Source organism: Piliocolobus tephrosceles, chromosome 18, assembly GCF_002776525.5.
Source record: "Piliocolobus tephrosceles isolate RC106 chromosome 18, ASM277652v3, whole genome shotgun sequence".
In the NCBI taxonomy this organism is placed as follows: Eukaryota; Metazoa; Chordata; class Mammalia; order Primates; family Cercopithecidae; genus Piliocolobus; species Piliocolobus tephrosceles.
In genome coordinates this window covers 48879788-48902056 of record NC_045451.1, presented here as the reverse complement: position 1 = coordinate 48902056, position 22269 = coordinate 48879788, and the positions used below count along the sequence as shown (strand labels likewise).

The following is a 22269-nucleotide window of genomic DNA, read 5'->3' as shown; positions in this document are numbered from 1 at the left end:
AATTATCTCTATTTGCAGATGACATGATCCTATAAGCAGAAAACCTCAATGCTACACAAAAAACCTGTTAGAACTAATAAATGAATTCAGTAAAGTTGCAAGATACAAAATCAATGTACAAAAATTAGTAGCATTTTTATACATGAATAATGATCTAGTTGAAGAGAAATTAAGAAAACAGTCCCATTTATAATAGCATAAAATGCCTAGGAATAAGTCTAATCAAGTAGCTGAAAGATTTGCACACTAAAACTATAAAACATTAATGAAAGAAATTGAGCATGATGCAAATAAATGAATAAATAGGTGTTCACAAATGGGAAGAATTAATACTGCTAAAATAATCATAGTACTCCAAGCAATATATAGATTTAATGCCATGTCTATCAAAATTCCAATGACTATTTTCACAGAAATAGAAAAAGAATATAAAATTAATATGGAACCATAAAAAACACCAAAAGTCCAAAACAATACTGAGGAAAAAATGTAATGTTGGAAGCATCAGACTTCCTGATTTAAAATTATATTGCAAAGCTATCACAATCAAAACAGTATAGTCCTGGTATTAAAAAGAAAAACATAGACCAATGGAATAGAATAGAGAGTCCAGAAATAAGTTAAAACATAGATGGACAACTAATTTTTGACATGGGCATCAAAAGGACACAATGAGGAAAGAATAGTCTCTTCAACAGATGATGTAGGGAAAACTGAATTTCTATCACCAACAGAATGAAATTGGATCTTACCTTAAACAATACACAAAAATCAATTCAAAATGATTAAAAGACCTAAATGTAAGATCAGAAGCCATAAAACTCCTAGAAAAGAATATAGAGGAAAACTCCTTGACACTGGTCTTGACAACAACTTTTGGGAATCACACCAAAAGCTCAGACTTCAAAGACAAAAATATAGAAATGGAACTGCATCAAACTAAAAAAAAAATAAGAAAAGTTGAGTTACATACTGGGAAAAAAATAATTGGAAACCACATATCTGATAAGGAGTTAATATGAAAAATCTATAAAAGACCCTTAAAACTCATTAGCAAAAACCAAATAATCTGTTTTAAAAATGGGCAAAGGACATGAAGAGATGTATCTTCAAAAAATGCATACATGGCCAACAGGTATGCAAAAAGGTGCTCAACATCACTAATCATCAAGGAAATGCAAATTAAAACCACTATGAGATATCACCTCACACATGTAAGGATGACTACTATAAAAAAGACAAGAGATAAATGTTGGTGAGGGTATGGAGAAAAGGGAACCCTAGCACAGCTGTTGGTGTGAAGGTAGAATGGTACAGCCATTAGAGAAAACAGTATGGACATTCCTAAGGAAATTAAAAGCAGGACTACCACATGACCCAGCAATTCATCTTTTAGATATACACCCAAATGAGATGAAAGCACCAGCTCGTAAAGATATCTTCACACCCATGTTCACTGCAGCATTATTCACAATAGCCAAGATATGGAAACAACCTGAATGTTCATCAATGAATAAGTGAATAAAGTGAATAAAGAATAAAGTGAATAAAGAAAATGTAGGGGGTGTGCTTGTATCTCTGTGTGTGTGCATGTGCACACATGTATGTGTGTGTATAATGTGTGTGTATATGTTTATGCATGTATGTCTGTAAGTATGTGTATATATACATATGTGTATATCTGTATATACATATATACACACATATTAGCTACACACGTATATATACGTATATATACACACATATTAGCTATACGTGTATATATACATCTATATGTATACAGCTAATATTCAGCTTTACAAAAATGGAGAGCCTGTTATTTTCCACAACACAAATAGCTCTGGAAGACATTATACGAAAGGAAATAAGGCAGACACAGAAAGAAAAATGTTGCATGACCTCACTTACATGTGGAATGTATTTTTTTAGGGAGTTCAAATACACAGGTAGAGAATGAAACACTGGTTCCCACAGGTGGGAGTCAGGAAGAGGAAACGCAGAGATGCAGGTCAGAGGATACAAAGCAGCAGATATGGAGTATGAACAAGTCTAGAGATCTAATGTAAAACATGAGGACTAAAGTTAATACAATTGTATATTAGGGATTTTTGTTAAATAAGTAAGTATTTGCTGCTCTTGTTACAAGGATAAGGCACTATGTGAAATATTTGAGACTAATATAGAGATATGTTAGCCGGCTTCACTACAGTAACCATTGTACTACTATACTATCTATGTGTCTGTCTATATGTATCTCAAAACAGCATGTTGTAAACCTCAAATAAACACAATAAAATTTATTTCAAAAGAAAGCAGACCGGTAGTTGCAAGACTTGGGTTAAAAAGAGAATTAGGAGTAAATTCTTAATGGATATGGGGTTTTATTCTGGAGTAGTGAACATGCTTTATACATGAACTCCCTGTGCTATTTTCTCAATTGTTCTGTAGGTCTAAAGTGTTTTAAAAGATAATGTATTAAAAAAAAATAAAGTAGAGGAACAAAAAACGTAATTATCTAATTCAAGGAAAATATGTTTTAATAAAGCAAAAGAATATGGCTGGGGCTTTTGGGACATGGAGGTAAACCAAATCAGATTCATATGAAACCTCAAAGTTTTCATTAGAATTATGGCATCTTAGACTAAAAACCAAAAGACAGTTTAAAATGCAAAGAAGTTTCTGAGCTCTCAACTGATAAGAAGCAGGAAGAAGTTTGAGAGAGGAACTCAGATCCATTTTCTACAGACATGAAAGTGCCTCTGGAACCAAGAGTTCACAGAGTAAATCAAAGAGTCAGTGAGAAACACAGACCAGGAAATTATTCCCAATGAGCAGGACTGGGTTCTAATACAAAAAAAAAAAAAAAAATTCATGGTCTTAGATTTGGGGAACTTGATACTATATGGTGATGAAATGCAAAATTGTATGGATCAGTGAAAGCCCTGTGTCTTCATTCTTACCCTTTTTGAATGAGGGGTTTATTGTGATTATTCTATCCCTTCTTCACTGTGTGTACTAAGTATGCAGGAGCAGTATTTGACTTGTCACTTTGGGCCATAGATCTGTGGGTCAAAAAAGTTGCACACAGGGAACTTCATCTGTATCAGATCTGTCACAGAACATGTGATTATGGATCTTCATGATACCATAATGATATAAAACTGTTTTAAGAAAAGCTCATTGTAGTTTGCATTTGGGGAGCAGTCTTAATGATGTGGCAATGGACTGACAGATTGCTACATAAATTGTCCCCCTATAATCTTGTCTCCTGGATCCATATCTACTCTAGTACTCTCCTGCGTTAACAGTGCGACTGACTGTGCTTTGCTTTGGTCAGCAGGACTTCAGCATACATGACACAAACAAAGCTTTGTTAAGCACATGTCTGTTGAAATTTGTCCTCTTGAAATATGCTCTAGCAGCCAACAACCATGTGAGTGAGACCATTTTAATCATTATTCCCAGTCGTGCTACCAGATGTGTATATCCACATGATTGGCCCCAGGCAAGAACCAGCAAAATTGCCCAGCTGAGTCCAGAACAAATGATTGAATGGTAACTGCATAAATGCTTGTGTTCTAGCCACAAAATGTTGGAGTACATGTGTATATGTATGTATGTGTGTGTGTACCAAAAGATAAAAGAAAAAAAGATAAATGGTTACGTTGCTCAAAGTATTTTCATTAGAATGGGGAAAAATTCTAGGCTGCAAAGGATAAATGAGTGATTGGGAGGTGTGGAATTAAAAATACTAAATATAGGCAACTTTCAGATGCTATGTGGAATGGAGAAAGAAAGACAAGGAGAGATATTTAAAGGTCTGCATAGAATTTTAAAATGTTCTTAAGAATAGGAGATACATCAGTATCTTCAATGTGGACAGGAGTTAAGAAAAAAAGGAGATTTTACAGACAGAATGCTGACAGAAGACACAACTGATGGAGCAAGATCTTTGCAAAAGTAGAAGATGCAACACAGTGAGGGGAACAGCTCTAGTGGGTGGGGGACAAAAAGAACAATATTTGTGGAGTTCAGAGATGTTCAGAGGTGAGATAACAACCGTTTGAGACATTTCTGTTGTAGCTCTTTTTTTTTTTTTGGCAAAGAAAGAAATGAATGAGCTGTGAGGTAGAAGATTTAGAGGTTTGAACAAAGAAAGATTGGAGTGGCCACCACAGACTACTAGAAAAATTTCAGTTGACAAACAATAATTTCACAGCACTATATGATGTACCATTGAGGTTAGGGACTATGGTTACATAATATCTCAAATTTTGTGTAATGTTCTCCAGTACCATTCAGCAGACCACGGGTGGGAGTGGGGATGGCAGATCATCAGAGACATTTGGGGTTGGCATTTTGTCAGACTACAAGGATGACAGGATAAAAAGTAAAGGACCAAATACGCCAATTGATGAATGTTTAGAGAGATGAATTGATTAGGCAAGAAACTAGAGGAAAATAGGAACCACAGAATAGGAAAGTAGATATATCAGCGTTTGAAGTGCTCATAAGTTTCAGGTTAAATACAATAGAACTAATAGAATGAGAGAACTCAAAGTATGAGAAACTTAGTAAAGAGTCAGGTGTTAAATGTTATGTTTCAGAGTTAAAAAATAGATATGAAGTGGTATAAATAGAGCCAAGTTTTCCAGTGAGAATGACAAACATTTTAACATTCAGGTCTTTGGTCTTAATAGCTGACACACTGTCAAGAACACGATGTCATGGCACAGTGCTGAACCGGGTGTGCTTAGAGCTCAGATACACCTGGTCTGGATGCTGGCTCTGCCACTGACATTGGATCTTGGGGGAAATCAGCCTCTGAAACCATTTTCCTCATCTGCAACTGGAAATAATGGCAGTTTCTATCTCATAAGGTTTTAGTAAGAATTCAATGAAATTATGCATATTAAGTGTCTAATAAGTCTATATTTGGTAAACATTTTATAAATATTAGCTTTATTATCATTGTTGATGTTATTAATTTTGTACAATATATTGTTAACATTTTAAAGAATGCTTTTTAAATACTTTCTCTCTGTGTTGTTCTTTTAAATTACAGCAGCATCCTAATGACTGATATTGATTAAATGAAGAGGAAAATTTTAATTCTGTAGAGCTCACTCTAAATTAAATAAAACTATTTACAGCCTAGGCAGTCTAAGAGAATAAGGTAGAGGAAAAAATAAAACATAATCTTTTATTTGTATGAGAAGATATTCAGGTGATTATTTTTATCATTGTGTGATGTTTCCAGATTCTTTGCAAAAATAAAATATAGGGAAAATTTTCATAGTAACTCCACTCTGAAGAGTTTTTCTTTGGAGATTCAAATTGCAATTAAACTGGAGTGGATAGAAAAGTCTGTGGCAGATGCAATGCTGCTAACCACAGGTGTCAGAGTGGTCTGACTACATTGGAAATCGCTGTGGACAGAAAATTGTAAAAGACTGATCTTTCACTCATTTAATGTATGTTATACCCAGGGTAGATGTAACCTTTATAATTACTTATAGAATTTTATCTAATGGGCCTGACGTGGTGGCTCATGCCTGCAATTCTAACTTTTTGGGAGGCTGAGGAGGGAGGATTGTTTGAGGTCAGCAGTTCAAGACCAGCATGGCTAACACAGTGAGACCTCAGCAGGAGGGGTTTAAGTAAACTTACACTTGGCAAATACCCCTTTCTCTTTTGCTTGTTGCTAGGCCCTTCATTGGCCAGCCTGTCCTTCCTCATCATTGCACCAAACTTTTCTAACAATTAGAGTCATAAGACATGAGATTTGGGTAATTTAGAGAGATAATTAAGCCGGTTGCCTGCTTTGACCTCCAACATTAAAATCCAAAGGAATTCAGATGACCTACAACTCAAAAAAAGAATTTTGTGCAATTCATGATGGAGATGTATATATACAGATATAATAACAGCTTTATTGAGATAATTTACATAGCTTAAGTTCACGAATGTATACAAATCCAGTTTTTAATGTAATGATGGAGTTGTATAACTATTACCATAATCACAGATGACCACATATTATACGTAACTGGGGTGAAGCCTCCAGCTGGTAATCACCAAGCATTGTTCCTCTGCCTTGCTTTGACCTCTGCCTAACCCCTGGAAACTGGTAAAAGGGTGGTCCAGCCCCAGATATGTTACCAGACAGGCCTGGGACTGTAGGTAATGAATGAATATATATTCACATATATGTATATACAGATACATTTATAGACAGAAAAATGTCCCACTTCCTCTCATTTTTTTTTTACAGTCAGTTGACGACTTTACTGGGTAAAATGTTAAGTGGCAAAAACATTGAGAAGAAATGTCCCTTTTCTGCATTTCCCTCAGGCATTCTGGAGGAAAAATGCACACAGCACACATTCATATTTAGTATTTTCTGCAGGTAATTATTCATTTTAAATATTTAAAAAATTTCTCTATTTGTAATTTTTGTGGGTACATAGTAGGTGTATATATTTATGGGGAAATGTGATGTTTTGATCCAGGCATGCAATGTGAAATAAGCAGGCACAGAAAGACAAGCATCACATGTTCTCACTTTCTTGTGGGATCTAAAAATCAAAACAATTGAACTCATGAACATAGAGAATAGACGGATGATTACCATTTTAAGTATTTCTTACACACATAACTCACTTTATGTGACATGAGGAATTATGCTTAGGTTAACTAATTCTGAATTATGACCTTTATTTACTTATTTGGAAATAATACATGCTATTAGCTTTGATTTCAAAAAATCAGAAGCTATCTTTTAAAGGGTTCTATCCAGTTGTGCCTGCTTAATTTTATTTTTGAGGAAATTTAAGTTCCTATGTCAATGTAAGGTTGTCTAATATTACCAACATTTTTTGGTAATGCTATTGCTTTTTGCTAATATTATCCCTTTTTCCATGTGATAATGGGAAGATTTTTTTCTTATTGTGATAAAAAACTTTTATCAGAAAAAGATGTTTCATCTTTCAAAAAGATAGCTGGCCACCAGCTCATTTTTAAAATATTAGTTCAAATACTGCATAGATTTGAACTAAATATCTAATGGATAGTCCTCATCATTGCACCAAACATATTACTTACATTCTATTTACCAGTTCAACACTAGCAAATCTAACTGCAGTCAATAATAAAACAAAATGCAATAATTTTTAAATATAGATAACAGAAAATCTACAAAATAACCTTGAAAATTAACAAAAGTTTGTCATTAGCATTTATCTCGCAATGAATCTCCTTTCAGATAAAACTTGTATTTATTTACTTATAAACAAATTATCATTGTTGAAATTTTTGTCTAGAAGTATACTTATCTAGCATTGTTATTTTGTGTGTTCTTCTCAAAATACCAACCAATATTCTCTGAAATGAGAATTAAGATCTCTCCAAGGATATAAAACAGAGGCTGAATGGACTTTGGAGTCAGATGGAGCTAAGTACAAATTCCAACTCTAGTGCTCACTACCTGTGTGATGTGTACATATAAGGTATTTGACTTTTCTATGCCCTAGAATTCTCACCTGTACAGGAGAATTTCTATAAAGGGCCAAAAAAAAAAAAAAATCAGATATTTATTAAATGCCTAGAAAATAGGAGATGTTAGGTACATAAATCACCCGCACTATATGGAGTGGATAGGTGCCTCAGACGTATGCAGAAAAGAAAGGTTCTGTTTCAGCTCTTCATTTACTTTTTTATTCAACAGACAGTTATTGAGTGCCTACTATTTATCTGGCACTAATCTAGGCTCCAGAAGACAATAATAAAGAAGTCAGCCCTGGTGCTTCTCCTTTTTTGAGGTTTTTCAATGTATTTACATAAGAATAGCTCTTTTTTCAGCTTTTTAAAAGACAAGATGTAAAATATCTTGGCTTATTTTGTAAACTATTTTATCTAAGGTAATATTTTACCTGGTCTATTATCCATAGTGTCTAACAGTTTATCAACTGTTCAGAGCACTAAGTGGGATTCAGGAAAGAATATGGGCTTTGAAAACAGACAGAGGGTGTTTGAATCCCAATTCTGCCTCATGACCTTGAACAAGTTGCTGAGCTGTTTTAAATTACTATTTCCCTATCTATCAATTAGGTGTAACAACCATTCAATAGCAGTTTTGTAAGGTCTAAGAGCAATGATGTAGTAAAACATAATGTCTGACTTATATTAGGTTTTTAATCAATGGTAGCTGTTATAATTATTTATTAAAATACCATTATACCACTTTAATAAATGGTAGTTATTATAATTATTTATTAAAATACCTATGATTTTTATCATTTTTAACAACATGGGTAATTGTTAATTAAAACTCATAGGAAGTGTACAGCGTATCATAGCAATAAATATTCATTTATTCTCTTTATTTCCTTGCCATAGTCTTCAAAGCCCAGGACACCATCAGTCCTGTAACCTATAAAGCATTCCTGAAGGGGTAATCTGATTTGGAGAAATATAGAAACAACAAAGGTAACAATGCTGATATAGAATGATATAAAAAAATACAGAAGTAACAATGACAAATACATATTGAGTGCACATCATTTGCTGGTACTTGTTCTAACATAACATCATTATCTCTTCATTCCCATCTAAGGTCACTCTAAAGCCTGCAATCTTGAAGACTGTACTCTAATGGTCTCTAACAAAAGAGGTGACATCCTGGACTGAGAATTGTGAGTGGCCCATCAGAATGTTTGCTGAGCCAGATCCAGTAACAGTGGAAAGAAAAAAAAAAAAAAATAGCACAGGTCTCTGGAAAATTGATCCCCCATAAGAGCAGTCTAATTCTGCATTAGTTGTTCAGAAATATAACCTTAATAAAAGGTATGAGAAGTGGTATTTTTTGTCATTCTTAAATCATCCTTTGAAAATAATTGCCTTTCAAGATTGAACTCCCTTCAGAATAATAAAGGCAAACTTTCAACAGGTTAAAAAGACATAGAATCATTATTTTCCTTTTCAATAGAACTATTAAGCATTTCTTTAGAATAAAACAACTCATTAAAAAGGGCACACTGTCCTTTTATAAACCAATTTAATCATCTAATCAGTTTAGTGTCCCAAAAAGTATGTAAATACTACTTAATTTACTAGTCAAGTTGGCTTATGGAAATTACTACTTAGCATGATTGCCTCTGGATAAAGAACAAACAGGTAGGGAAAAAAACATCGATTTAATAAGGTCGTTTCACCCTTCTGGAGTGAGACTATCAAAAACATGTCTAGACTAGTAAATTATGCAACTGAGCAAAGATTCTTAAAAAGCATTCCAATTATCATTTTAAAAGTCCAAAGAGTTTTCTGGGTTCTTTAAGTAACCAACCCTTAGAGTGTCTATAAAGCTTACCAAAATATCAGCATTTTAAATTAGTCTCTTACCCTTTTCAAATGCTCCTGTATTTTGGACTCCACATCTTGGATGTGTGAAATCATTTTGTTGACACAAGGTGCTGGGATGTTTACTACAGCACAGCTGTGACGTCGGCATGGGTAGCTAAAGTAAATGCCTTTATTCACCCCTAAAGAGAACAAACAGAAGAAGTTCATTACTCATTCTATACAAAGTAGTAAACCTTGATGTTCAGAATAAGCAAAAAATATTCTGCTTTATTAGTGCTAATACTCTTACAGTTTCCTTAATAGAGAAGTTGATATATCTGTCAGAAAATTATAGAACAAATCCTCAAAACATGTACAAGCTAAAATAAAATAATAATTTATGATCTAATTCTGTAACAAATAAAAATAAACCTGAGAAGCCAAAATAAAACTTCAAGCAAAGTCAAAAAACATAGCATCATGAACTAAACATTGGAAAAAAATGAAGAAAAAAAAAGGCAGAAAAAACAGTTGACCCACGTGTTACTAAATAGATTCTGAATCCCTTAAAAATAACTTTGAAATATATTTTAAATATTCCCTTCAAAGAGATGCCCTCTTCCAAGGTAAATAATATCCAACTACTCATGCATTGAAGTTCTTCCTTAAATCCAGCATGAGTTTCTGTTGCTGAAAAAAAAAAGGTCTCCTTCATCCTCATAATAACCTCATTTTCTACCTTCCATTTCTGAAAATTGGAGTCTCATGCGAAGAGTGATTGATGTTCTCACTATAGTATTCAAGCTGTACTCATCATAAAATCTACTCAGTCCGATGTGCCTCAGTGAGTCTAATCCTGGCATGTCCCAAATCGACTGAAGGTTGCAGAAGCACAGCAAAGTTGTCCATGAAACTCCACCAAAGTGCTTACTTGCAGTCCTTTTGACTCTAAGGATTCTATTTGGCTGGATTATAGTTGCAATCACTGATCTTAAATTTGGAGACGCAAAATATGCTCAGCGCCTCAATGAGAACAGTGTGATGTCCTCATTTCAATTGACCTTGAGGGAACAGAGAAATAATCCTGTTGTGTTTTGTTTCAATGCCAACCCACAGAGATGGTAAATATATTTGGTATCTTCATTTAAACAGCCATCTTTTAAATATCTTTTAAATGAAGCCTTATAATATCTTCCTCTAGAAACACAATCTCTTGTAAAAATGGCATATTTCATTTATAAATAAAAGTGTTCAGTCTATTCTACAATGTTCAACTCTCTCTCTCGTGTGTGTGTGTATATATATATAACAGTGACCTTTTTATGAGCACTAAAAATATGTGCCAGACATAAAGCTAAGCTAAAAATTTTTGATGCCACATTTTTTAGTCCCCACAACAATCTTATAAAATGGGATTATTATTTTGATTTCATAGATGAGGAAATCAAGGCTTAGATAGATTATATAACTTGTCTAAGTCTATGGAACAGGTAGGTAGGAGAACTGAGCCTTGAACTAAATCTCCCTGGCTATGGAGTATAAGCTGTGAAGGCTGTTTTTATATTTTAAAAGTATGGCAAAATAAAGAGAAACAGTACTAAAAATATATTTCAGGGCATCCTAAATGTTTCGCTTGTTTTTAAATTTTGAATGTTCCTTCATAATATCAGTGCTGGTATCCTATGTCTTTTAGTTTGCTTTGACCATACTCTGAACACATATACTTGCTATAATGATTTTTTTGAGTTATATTCCATCTTTCCTCTTTAGTTCATAAACATATCTATCTATCTATCTATCCATCTATCTATCTATCTATCTATCTGTAATAGTCAAAAGACCAAAAGAACAAGCTAGTAAAAATTACATATTGATCCCCTATCCAAATATCTTGATAAGGGCATGTTAGCCTTCCGTTTAGAAATAAGAAGGTTTTGATACACATTTAACCAACAAGCTGTCACTGTTACCGTTAAAACATTTGTTTTGCTTCAGTAAATGTGGAGAAAACAAGAATAGTAATGATTCCTTTTATATTTTTCCTGACTGTGCCACTCTCAACCTATTTTGTGAATACTAATTAATTTCCATAGCACTCCTATGGTTTAGGTTGAATATGTAACATATGGTAAAGTAATGGAAATGATGTACTATGAACTTAAATTTGCACTAGAATCTGTAAAAGACATGACATCCTAAGTAGCACAAGATTGAACCAAAATTCAGTAGTTCATGTTACTCTTTTTATTCCATTGCAAGTATGGCATAAGTTAAAACTTTGAATTTTTAAGAATTTTACCCAGTTTAGGGTGACAGCATGATATAATCAAGACAGCTGAACTAGATGTCTGTATTTTCTTGACTGAACTGATAACTAGCTGTACATCTTTAGCTAAAACTATTCAGTCTTTAGGACTCAGAATTCTTAATAAATTAATGTATTGGTAAGATGTTATTTGAGATATTTTTCACCTAAAATTCCAAACATAAATCGAGGGAGCTCTTCCTTGTGAAACCTGTGCACAATGGTCAGTGTGAGTATATAAAGAATTAAGTTCAGGCAAGACTTTCATCCTCTCTAAACATGCGCCTGACTGCAACTTCCTTGCCCAGAATTAATGCATAAAAGACAAGATCCTCCTGGCTCCAAGCCAGAGTTGAGGTTTGCAGAGACTCTGCAACATGAAACTTCCATTTGAGAAAAAATATCAACTAGCTGTTTGTGTGGGCAAATGAAATAGAAAGACTATGTTTATAAACTGTCAACTCTTACTACTCAATGAATTTGATCCTTATATAATTTATTCACCCAGCTCCAATAATTTAACACATTATCACAAGAGTCCTTCCTTTTCTTCTGCTTTTTATATGTGCTTCCTTTATGTATGTTGCCCCAATTATTCTATCATCCCTTTATCTCAACTCAGAATGCTTAGGGAAAAACTCTGTTGAACATATATTTCCTTTTCACATTGTTATCCCTTTTAACATCTTGGTTTTCTTTACAAAATGTAACATAAGTCAGTGCTCTTGAGGTTAAAAATAATTTGTCCTCTATGCAAAGACTCTTTCATGATGAACATAAAGCATCTTTAATCTTTTATGGAAAACAAAGATCTCTTTAGCTTTTGTTATACATGAGAAAAATAAAATCACCTTTCACTGACATTAGAGTTATTACATTTTCATTGGACCTTACACTGTTGGAGACATTTATCACTAAATATCTAGAATAATACACATGGACTCTCAGAGTCGGAAGTGGCTAAAAACTACTTCTACTCTAACCTTAGTCAATATGCAATGCCCCTGATCGGTGTTCACTAACTGCCAATTTCTTCTCTTCAAAATCTGCAACTTCAATACAATTTTTTTACTTGCCTTGTGGACTCAGGTCTCCCCACTACCTTGCCTGACCACTTCCTAAAGCTATTATTCTATATCAAATTTTACTTTGACTAGCAATTTTTTGAATGAACTGTTTATACTGGCAGCCGCAATATCCTCATCTGATCTCTTCTTCAAATTACAATTTATATACAAATATTAAGATCCATCTTACATGGTTCCTTGCCTGTAAGGAATACTCAACTCTTTCACACATGTGAGTGCACCTACACCACTTTTTATTTCTCTTTAAAAGAATGGATCACATTGCATTCTGCTGTTATTACATTTATGTTTTCCTATCTATCTTCCCCATGAAATTTTACGTTCTTTCTAGAGAACAACTATATTAAGTGCCTTAAATGATTTTCGAATAAATGAATAAACAAATCCTCTAGAATTTTTTAAATTTTTTACCTGGCTGTAATCTGATTTTTGTTCTATTCATGAAAACTTCATTCTTACATCCCACTAAGCAGTATATCAACTACCGTCCATGAAGGAGTAACTGATATGGAATTAGTTCTCCAGTTATAAGCAACTCTAAATCTGGATTTCAAAATATGAGACAACTGACATCGAAAAATGGGCAGTTCAAGGTTTTTATTTCTGAGAAAAGGGAAACTGATAAGGTGGAGTCCCACAATCACCAAGCTCTCTGCCAAGCAACAATTTCCCAACTACAATAAAGAGATCTGGGAGCAAAACAGAGCACAGTAATCCCACTGAGTTGAAAAGCAAATATGAGTTCCATGGACAGTGGAAGCATCTGGAAGAGGGCAGGAACTCAAGAAGAGAGAGCAATGCAGAAAAGAGCCTCAGAAACACATGTGAGAGGCCCCTCTGACATATGGCATAGAATCCCTGACCAATAACTTCTACCCAGAATGTGCAGAGAAAATTCACAACTTAATATTCAGAAAATAGGCATAAGACTTGGACTCTTTACAAAAGACAATATACAAATGACTAATACAATGTGAAAACATGCTTAACATTGTTAGTCAACAAGAAAACGCAAATTTAACTAACAGTTCAATACAATTTCACACACACTATAATGCCTAAAATTATAAAGGTTGGCAATGCCCTGTATCAGAGAGGATATAGAACAACTGGAATTGATACATTGCTAGTGGAAATGTAAAATTGTTTAAGCACTTTGGAAAACAATTTGACAATTTCTTATAAAAGTTAAACTTACCACAGGACTCAGCATTCCTCTTCTTTATATTTTCCCATGACAAATAAAAATATGTCCACAAAAAGAATTGTAGGTAAATGTTCACAATAGCTTTCTTGATAATAGTCAAAAATTGAAAAAATCTCAAATTTCCATTAAAGGTTAAATAAATTGTGCAATATTATTGATCAATAAAAATGAACAAACTACTGATACATGCAACAGCACGGATCAATATTAGAGACATTTTCCTGAGTCTGAAAAAGTTGGGCACAAAGAAGTGGCATAATTTCATTTATTTGAAATGTTAGAATGGTAAAACTAAAATCATACTGCAGTTGCGGGAGTGAGTGAAAGTAATCTTGTCTATAGAGGGGGCATGAACGAACTTTCTGGAAATATGGAAATTTCTATACAGTGTTTGAGGCGGTGGTTAAATGGATGTGTATGTTTGTCAAAAGTCATTCACTTGTACACTGTAAATGAGTGAATTTTATTGCATTTGAATTGTACCGCCACACATCTGCTTTATGAAAAAGATATCTAAGCATATCCTAGTGACAGAGCTCAATAACCTTGTATCGTTCTCCTATTTTAAATTTTTATACTACAAAACATTGTAGACAGCCCTTCCTTGAAATGTTCTTTTAATAACTTTCTCTAGCTGCTTCTTCACCTACTTATTCTCATATTACTTAAACATGACTATTTGATAAGAAATAATCTTTTCCTCTACACTTTCTCCTTTAATCATCTCCTTTAAGTGCTTAACTCTCAACTAAACAACTTTAGACTTAACCTTGCCCTGAGCTCCTTGCCAAATGTACAAATTTCCCGTATCTGTCCTGCCTAGACTCCCATCCTGGCATTGAGAGTAAGGAAGGGAGGTCTGGACCTGCAGAATCCTATGCAGAACGGGAGAAGCATGATAGATCAAACTAAAATGTACCCATTGAGAAGTTAATATACCACAAACAAGGAAATACATTCACAACAACAGTAAACTAAAATGCCAAAGAAGAAAGGCACAGAAGAAAAGGGACACATTTGTATGATTAGACATAGAGCTGGAAGGGATAAAGGAGGCATCCAGGGGAGCTCCAAGATGGAAGGGATCTGATACAGTACAAGCAGTGAAAATGATGCCTTGTACAGAGGATCCTCAGAAATGATTTGAAAAGTAAAAGAACTGCTATTAGTGGAAGGTATCCAAGTTACTGGTGGCAAATCTATACTGGTCTGCAGCAACTTCAATTCTTGCCTCCTCAGACAAAATAATTCGACTGAGAAGAATAAGGCAGAAGGACTGACCAAGGCAAGTTTCAAAACAGGAGTGAAAGTTTTATTAAAAAGCTTTAGGTCAGTAAGGAAAGGAAGAAAAGAAAAGACGAAAAGTACAATCTGGATGAAGGCCAAGCGGGTGACTTGAGAAACCAAGTGCGCAGCTTGACTTATGGACTTGGATTTTATATGTTGGCATACTTCCAAGATACTGCATTACTTCTCCCCACTCCTGAGATTTTATAGGGAAGCTGCTGATGAGTTTAAGGTGTTTTCTGTTAGGGGACTCCTCTTTCTCTGGCACTGGCTGTGAGCAGTTATTACTTTAGATAAACAGTTAACAACTGCTTGACCATCACCTGACAGTCACCCAAAACTCCTGGTGTGTTGAGGGGAGGGGTGGGGGAGGGGAGTGGGCAGGAGGGGAGAGCCCTCTTTTGCCTTGCTCATACCTGAGAGGCTACCTATTGTAACAGAATAAGAAAGTAAAGATGTTCCAAAATAAAACTTTTGATTAGCCTTCCCTCTGTCCCCAATCTATTTGGAGTCCTTTTTTCTTTTCTTTTTTTTTATAATTTCTACTTTTATTTTAGATTCAGGGAATGCATATGCAGGTTTGTTACATAGCTATATTGTGTGATGCTGAGGTTTGGGGTATGATTGCTTCTGCTACCCAGATATTGAGCATCGTACATAACGGTTCATTTTTTAACCTTTGGCCCCCTCCCTCTCTCCTCCCTACAGTAATTCCCACTGTCCATTGGTGCCATCTTTATGTCCATGAGTACCCATTGTTTAGATCCCACTTATAAGTGAGAACATGAAATATTTGGTTTTCTGTTCCTGTGCTAATCCACTTAGGATAATGGCTTCCAGTTGCATCCATGTTGCTGCAAAGAACTTGATTTCATTCTTTTTTATGACAGTATATTATTTCATGGTGTATATGTACCACGTTTTCTTTATCCAATCCACCATTGATGGACACCTAGATTGATTCTATGTCTTTGCTATTGCGAATAATGCTGTGATAAACAAATGAGTGTATTGTCTTTTTGGTAGAATGATTTATTTTCTTTTGGATATATATCCAGTAACAGGATTGCTGGGTTGAATGCTAGTTCAGCTTTTAGTTATTTGACAAATCTCCAAACTGCTTTCCATTGTGGCTGAACTAATTTACATTCCCACCAACAGTGTGTAACAATTTTCTTTTCTCTGCAGAGTTGACAGCATCTGTTGTTTTTGGCTTTTTAGTAATAGCCATTCTGACTGCTGTGAGATGCTATCTCATTGTGGTTTTCATTTGCATTTCTCTAATGAGTGGTGATGTTGAACATTTTTTCACATGCTTGTTGGCCATGTGTACGTTTTCTTTTGAAAAGTGTTTATGTCTTTTGTCCACTTTAATGGGGTTGTTTCATGCTTGTAATATGTTTTAAGTTCCTTATAGATTCTGGATATTAGGCTTTTGTCAGATGCATAGTTTGTGAATGTTTTCTCCCATTCTGTAGGTTGTCTATTTACTCTGTTGATAGTTTCTTTTGCTGTCCAAAAGGCTTTTAGTTTAATTAAATCCCACTTGTCAATGTTTTGTTTGTTGTAATTGCTTTTCAGGACTTAGTCATTAATTCTGTCCCAAGACTGATATCCAGAATGGTGTTTCCTAGGTTCTCTCTTAGGATTCTTATAGTTTGAGGTCTTACATTTGAATCTTTAGTCTATTTTAAGTCAATTTTTGTATATAGTGAAAGGGAGGGGTCCAATTTCAATCTTCTGCCTATGCCTAGGTAGCTATCTCAGCACCATTTATTGAATAGGGAACCCTTTCCCCATTGCTTATGTTTGTTGACTTTGACAAAAATGAGATGGATGCAGGTGTGAGGTTTTACTTTTAGGTTCTCCATTCTGTTCTGTTGATCTATATATCCATTTTTTGTGCCAGCACCATGCTGTTTTAGTTACTGTAGTCACGTAGTATAAAGACAGGTACAATGATGACTCCAGCTTTGTTCTTTTTGGTTAGAATTGCTTAGACTGTTTCAGTTCTTTTTTGGTTCTGTATGAATTTTAAAATAGTTTTTTCTAGTTCTGTAAAAAATTACATTGGTAACTTTATAGAAATAGCATTGAATATGTAGATTGCTTTGAGCCATATGGCCATTTAATTGGCATTGATTCTTTCAATCCAGGAACATGGAATATTTTTCCATTTATTTGTGTCATCTATGATTTCTTTCAGCAGTGTTTTGTAGTACTCCTTGTACAGCTCTTTCACCTCCTGGTTAGAGGCATTCTTAGATATTTTGTTATCTTGTGACTATTGGAAATACATATAGAATTGCTGCTGAATTTTGTACATTAATTTTGTAATGTGAAACTTTACCATCTATGAGTTCTAGAAGCCTTTTGGTAGAGTCTTTAGGGTTTTCTAGGTATACAATCATATTGTCAGCAAAGGAACAATGACTTCTTTTTGACGTCTTCCTGTTTGGATGCCTTTTATTTCTTTTTCTCACCTGATTACTATGGCAAGGACTTCCAGTACTATGTTGAATAGGAGTAGTCAGAATGGGCATGCTCATCTTCTTCCAGTTCTAAAGAGGAATGCTTCCAGCTTTGGCTCATTCAGTATGATGCTGGCTGTGGGTCTGTCATAGACGGCTCTTATCATTTTGAGGTATATTCCTTTTATGCCTAGTTTCTTGAACATTTTTATCATGAAGTGATACTGGATTTTATCAAAAGTTTCTCCCACATCTATTGAGATGCTCATAATGTTTTTGTTTTTAATTCAATTTATACGGTGAATTACTTTATTGATTTGCATATGTTGAACCAAACCTGCACCCCAGGAATAAAGCCTTACTTGATCATGGTGAAGTAACTTTTTGATGTGCTGCTGAATTCAGTTTGCTAGTATTTTGTTGAGGATTTTAGTATTTATGTTCATCAAGGATATCAGCCTGTTGTTTTCTTTTTTCATTGTGTCTTTGCAAGGTTTTGGTACCAGGGTGATGTTGGCTTTGTAGAATTAGTTTGGGAGGAGTCCACTTTGATATTTTGTAATCGTTTCAGGATTGGTGCCAGCCTCTCTTTGTATGGCTGGTGGAATTTAGCTTTGAATCAACTTGGTCTGGGGCTTTTGGTGATTGGTAGGCTTATTGCTACCAATTTAATTTCAGAATTCAATACTGATCTGTTCAGAGTTTCAACTTACTCCTGATTCAATCTGGTGAGACTATGTGTTTCTAGGAATTTATTCATTTCCTCCAGCTTTTTTAGTTTGTGTGACTAGAGATGTTCACAATAGTCTCTGAGGATCTTTTGTATTTCTGTGGCATCAGTTGGAATTTCACCTTTGTTGTTCTTGATTGTGCTTATTTGTGTCTTATCTCCTTTTTCTTTGTTAATTTAGCTAGAGGTCTATCAATCTTGTTTATCTTTTCAAAAAACCAACTTATGTTTTAATTGATTCTTTGGGTAGATTTTTGGATCTCAATTTCATTCACTTCTGTTCAATTTTAGTTATTTCTTTTCTTCTGCTAATTTTAGAGTTGTTTGTTCTTGTTTTTCCAGTTCCCCTAGGTGTAATGTTAGACTGTTAATTTGAGATCTTTCTAACTTTTGTGGTGGGCATTTTCAATACAAAATTTCCTCTTAATGCTGCTTTTGCTGCATCCCAGAGATTTGGGTATGTTGTGTTTTCATTTATTTTCAGATAACTTTTTTATTTCTGCCTTAATTTCACTGTTTACCCGAAAGTCATTCAGGAGCAATTTGTTTAATTTTTATGTAATTGTGTGGTTTTGAGAGATCTTGGTATTGATTTCTATTTTTCTTATTTTTACATTATTTGAGACAGAGTCTTGCTCTGTTGCCCAGGCTGGAGTACAGTGGCATGATCACAACTTACTGCAGCCTTGACCTCCAGGACTCAAGTGATTCTCCCACCTCAGCCTCCCAATTAGCTGGGAATATATGCATGTGACACCATGCACAGCTAATTTTTTGTATCTTTTGTAGAGATAGGGTTTCACCATGTTGCCCAGGCTGGTTTCAAACTTCTGGACTCAAGCAGTCCACCCAGACTCTATTTCTAGTTTTATTCTACTGTGGCCTGAGAGTATGGTTCATATAATTTTGATTTGTAAAAATTTATCAAGACTTGCTTAATGGCTGAGCATGTGTTCAATCTTGGAGTATGTTCCATGGGTATCAGGGGAACACGCCCCCAATATTTCAACTTAGGTTCTTTCTATTTTCCATAAGTGTCAGCCGGCTGACAAAGAGAAACAGTACAAAGAGAGGAGTTTTACAGCTGGGCCTCTGCGGGTGACATCACATATTGGTAGGACCATGATGCCCACCTGAGCTGCAAAACCAGCAGGTTTTTATTAAGGATTTCAAACGGGGATGGGGTGTATGTACAGGGAATAGGTCACAAAGATCACATGCTCCAAAGGGCAAAATGGAGAACAAAGATCACAAGCTTGTAAGGCCAATAAAGATCACAAGGCAAAGGGCAAAATCAAAAAACGCCTGCTAAGGGTCTATGCTCAGCTGTGCATGTATTGTCTTGATACACATCTTAAACAACAGAAAACAGGGTTCGAGAGCACAGAACTGGTATGACCTCAAATTTACCAGGCAGCAGTTTTTTTCCCCACCCTAATAAGCCTGAGGGTACTGCAGGAGACCAGGGCATATTTCAGTCCTTATCTCAACCACATAAGACAGACACTCCCAGAGCGGTCATTTATAGATGAGGATATTTGGACTGGGCTGAATTCCCTACAGTGCAGCAAAGCAGCTGTGGCCGGACTGCTTCTTTAGATCCCTCCTCACTGGGCATGGACAGGGCCTCTCTGTAGGTGATCCAGCACCAGTCAGGGGCTTACAGACATAATTCTCATCTCCCTAGGAAAGAGCACCTTGGGGAAGGGGTGACGGTGGTCTCAGGTTCAGTGGACTTAATATTTCCTGCCTGGCAGCTCTGAAGAGATCAGCTGATCCTGACAAGGGGGATTCCCCCAGCACAGCACACCAGGCTCCACTAAGGGACAGCCACTAAGGGACAGACGACCCCCTCAAGTGGGACCTTGACCCCCACGCCTCCTGACTGGATGAGACCTCCCAACTAGGGTCACCAGACAACTCATACAGGAGAGTTCTGGGTGGCATCTGGTCAGTACCCGTCTTGGACAAAGCTTCCAGAGGAAAGAGCAGGCAGCAATCTTTGCTATTCTGCACCCTCCACTGGTGATACCCAGGCAAACAGAGTCTGGAGTGGACACCCAGGAAACTGCAGCAGATCTGCATAAGAGGGGCCTGACTATTAGAAGAAAAACAAACAGAAAGCAACAACAACATCAACAAAAGAGACCCCACAAAATCCCCATCCAAAGTTTATCAGCCTCAAAGATCAATGGTAGAAAAATCCATGAAGATGAAGAAAAGTAAATGTAAAAACACTGAAAATCCTCAAAGCTGGAATGCCTCTTCTCCCCCAAATAATCACAACACTTCTCCAGCAAGGGCATAGAATGGGGCCGATGGTGAGATGGATGAACTGACAGAAGTAGACTTCACAAAGTGGGTAATAATGAATCTCACTGAGCTAAAGGATTATCTTCTAACCCAATGCAAAGAAGCTAAGAACCATGATAAAAGATTACAGGAGCTGTTAACTAGAATAACCAGTTTAGAGAGGAATATAAATTGCCTGATGGAGCTGAAAAACACAGCACGGCAACTTCATGATGGAAACGTAAGTATCAACAGCTGAATCGACCAAGCAGAAGAGAGAACATCAGAGCTTGAAGACTCTTGCAGAAATAAGGCAGACAAACAAGATTAGATAAAAAAGAAAGAAAACAAACAAAACCTCTGAGAACTATGGGACTATGTAAAGAGACCGAACCTATGACTGATTAGAGTACCTGAAAGAGATGGGGAGGATGGAACCAAGTTGGAAAACACACTTCAGGACACCATCCAGGAGAACTTCCCCAATCTAGCAAGACAGGCCAATTTTCAAATTCGGGAAATCCAGAGAACCTCAGTAAGATATTTCATGAAAAGATTTACCCCCAAGACACATAATCATCAGATTCTCCAAGGTAAAAATGAAGGAAAAATTGTTAAGGGCAGCCAGAGAGAAAGGCAAGGTCGTCCACAAAGGGCAGCCCATCAGACTAACCGTGTACCTCTCAATGGAAACCCTAAAAGCCAGAAGAGATTGGGGGCCAACATTCAACATTCTTAAAGAAAAGAAACTCCAACTCAGAATTTCATATTAGGCCAAACTAAGCTTCATAAGTGGAGAAATAAAATCTTTATTTAGACAAGCAACTGCTGAGGAATTTTGTGAACACCAGGTCTGCCTTGCAAGACCTCCTGAAGGAAGCACTAAACATAGATAGGAAAAACCATTACTATCCACTACAAAAGCACACTGAAGTACACAGAACAACAACTCTATGAAGCAACTGTATTAACAAGTTTGCAAAATTAACCAGCCAGCATCATGATGACGGATTAAATTCACACATAACAATATTAACCTTAAATGTAAATGGGTTAAATATCCCAATTAAGAAACACAGAATGGCAAGCTGAATACAAAGACAGGACCCATCAGTGTGCTATATTCAAAGAACACATCTTACATGCAAAGATGCACATAGACTCAAAATAAAGGGACGGAGGAAAATTTACCAAACAAATTGAAAGCAGAAAAATGCAGAGGTTGCAATCACAGTTTCTGAAAATCTAGACTTTAAACCAACAAAGGTCAAAACAGATAAAGAAGGGCATTACATAATGTTAAAGGGTTCAATTCAACAAGAAGAGCTAACTATCCTAAATATACATGTACCCAATACAGGAGCCCTGAAATCCATAAAACAAGTTCTTAGAGACCTACAAAGAGACTTAGACCCCCGCACAATAATAGAGGGAGACTTTAATAACCCACTGTCAGTATTAGACAGATCACTGAGAGAGAAAATTAACAAAGATCCAGGACTTGAACTCAGCTCTTGACCAAGTGGACCTGATAGGTATCTACAGAACTT

The 22269-nt window shown here is 35.6% G+C and overlaps 1 protein-coding gene across 6 annotated transcripts in view; it reads right to left on the bottom strand.

Annotated features, from left to right (window-relative positions):
- The window catches only part of CCDC178 (coiled-coil domain containing 178), a 525224-nt gene that overhangs the window by 449991 nt on the left and 52964 nt on the right, over positions 1-22269 (bottom strand). For all 6 annotated transcript variants that reach the window (XM_023207480.2, XM_031934542.1, XM_031934544.1 and 3 more), the window contains exon 6: positions 9400-9539. In XM_023207480.2, the coding sequence (XP_023063248.1) occupies positions 9400-9539 (140 nt within the window). The remainder of the gene's footprint in view (positions 1-9399; positions 9540-22269) is intronic.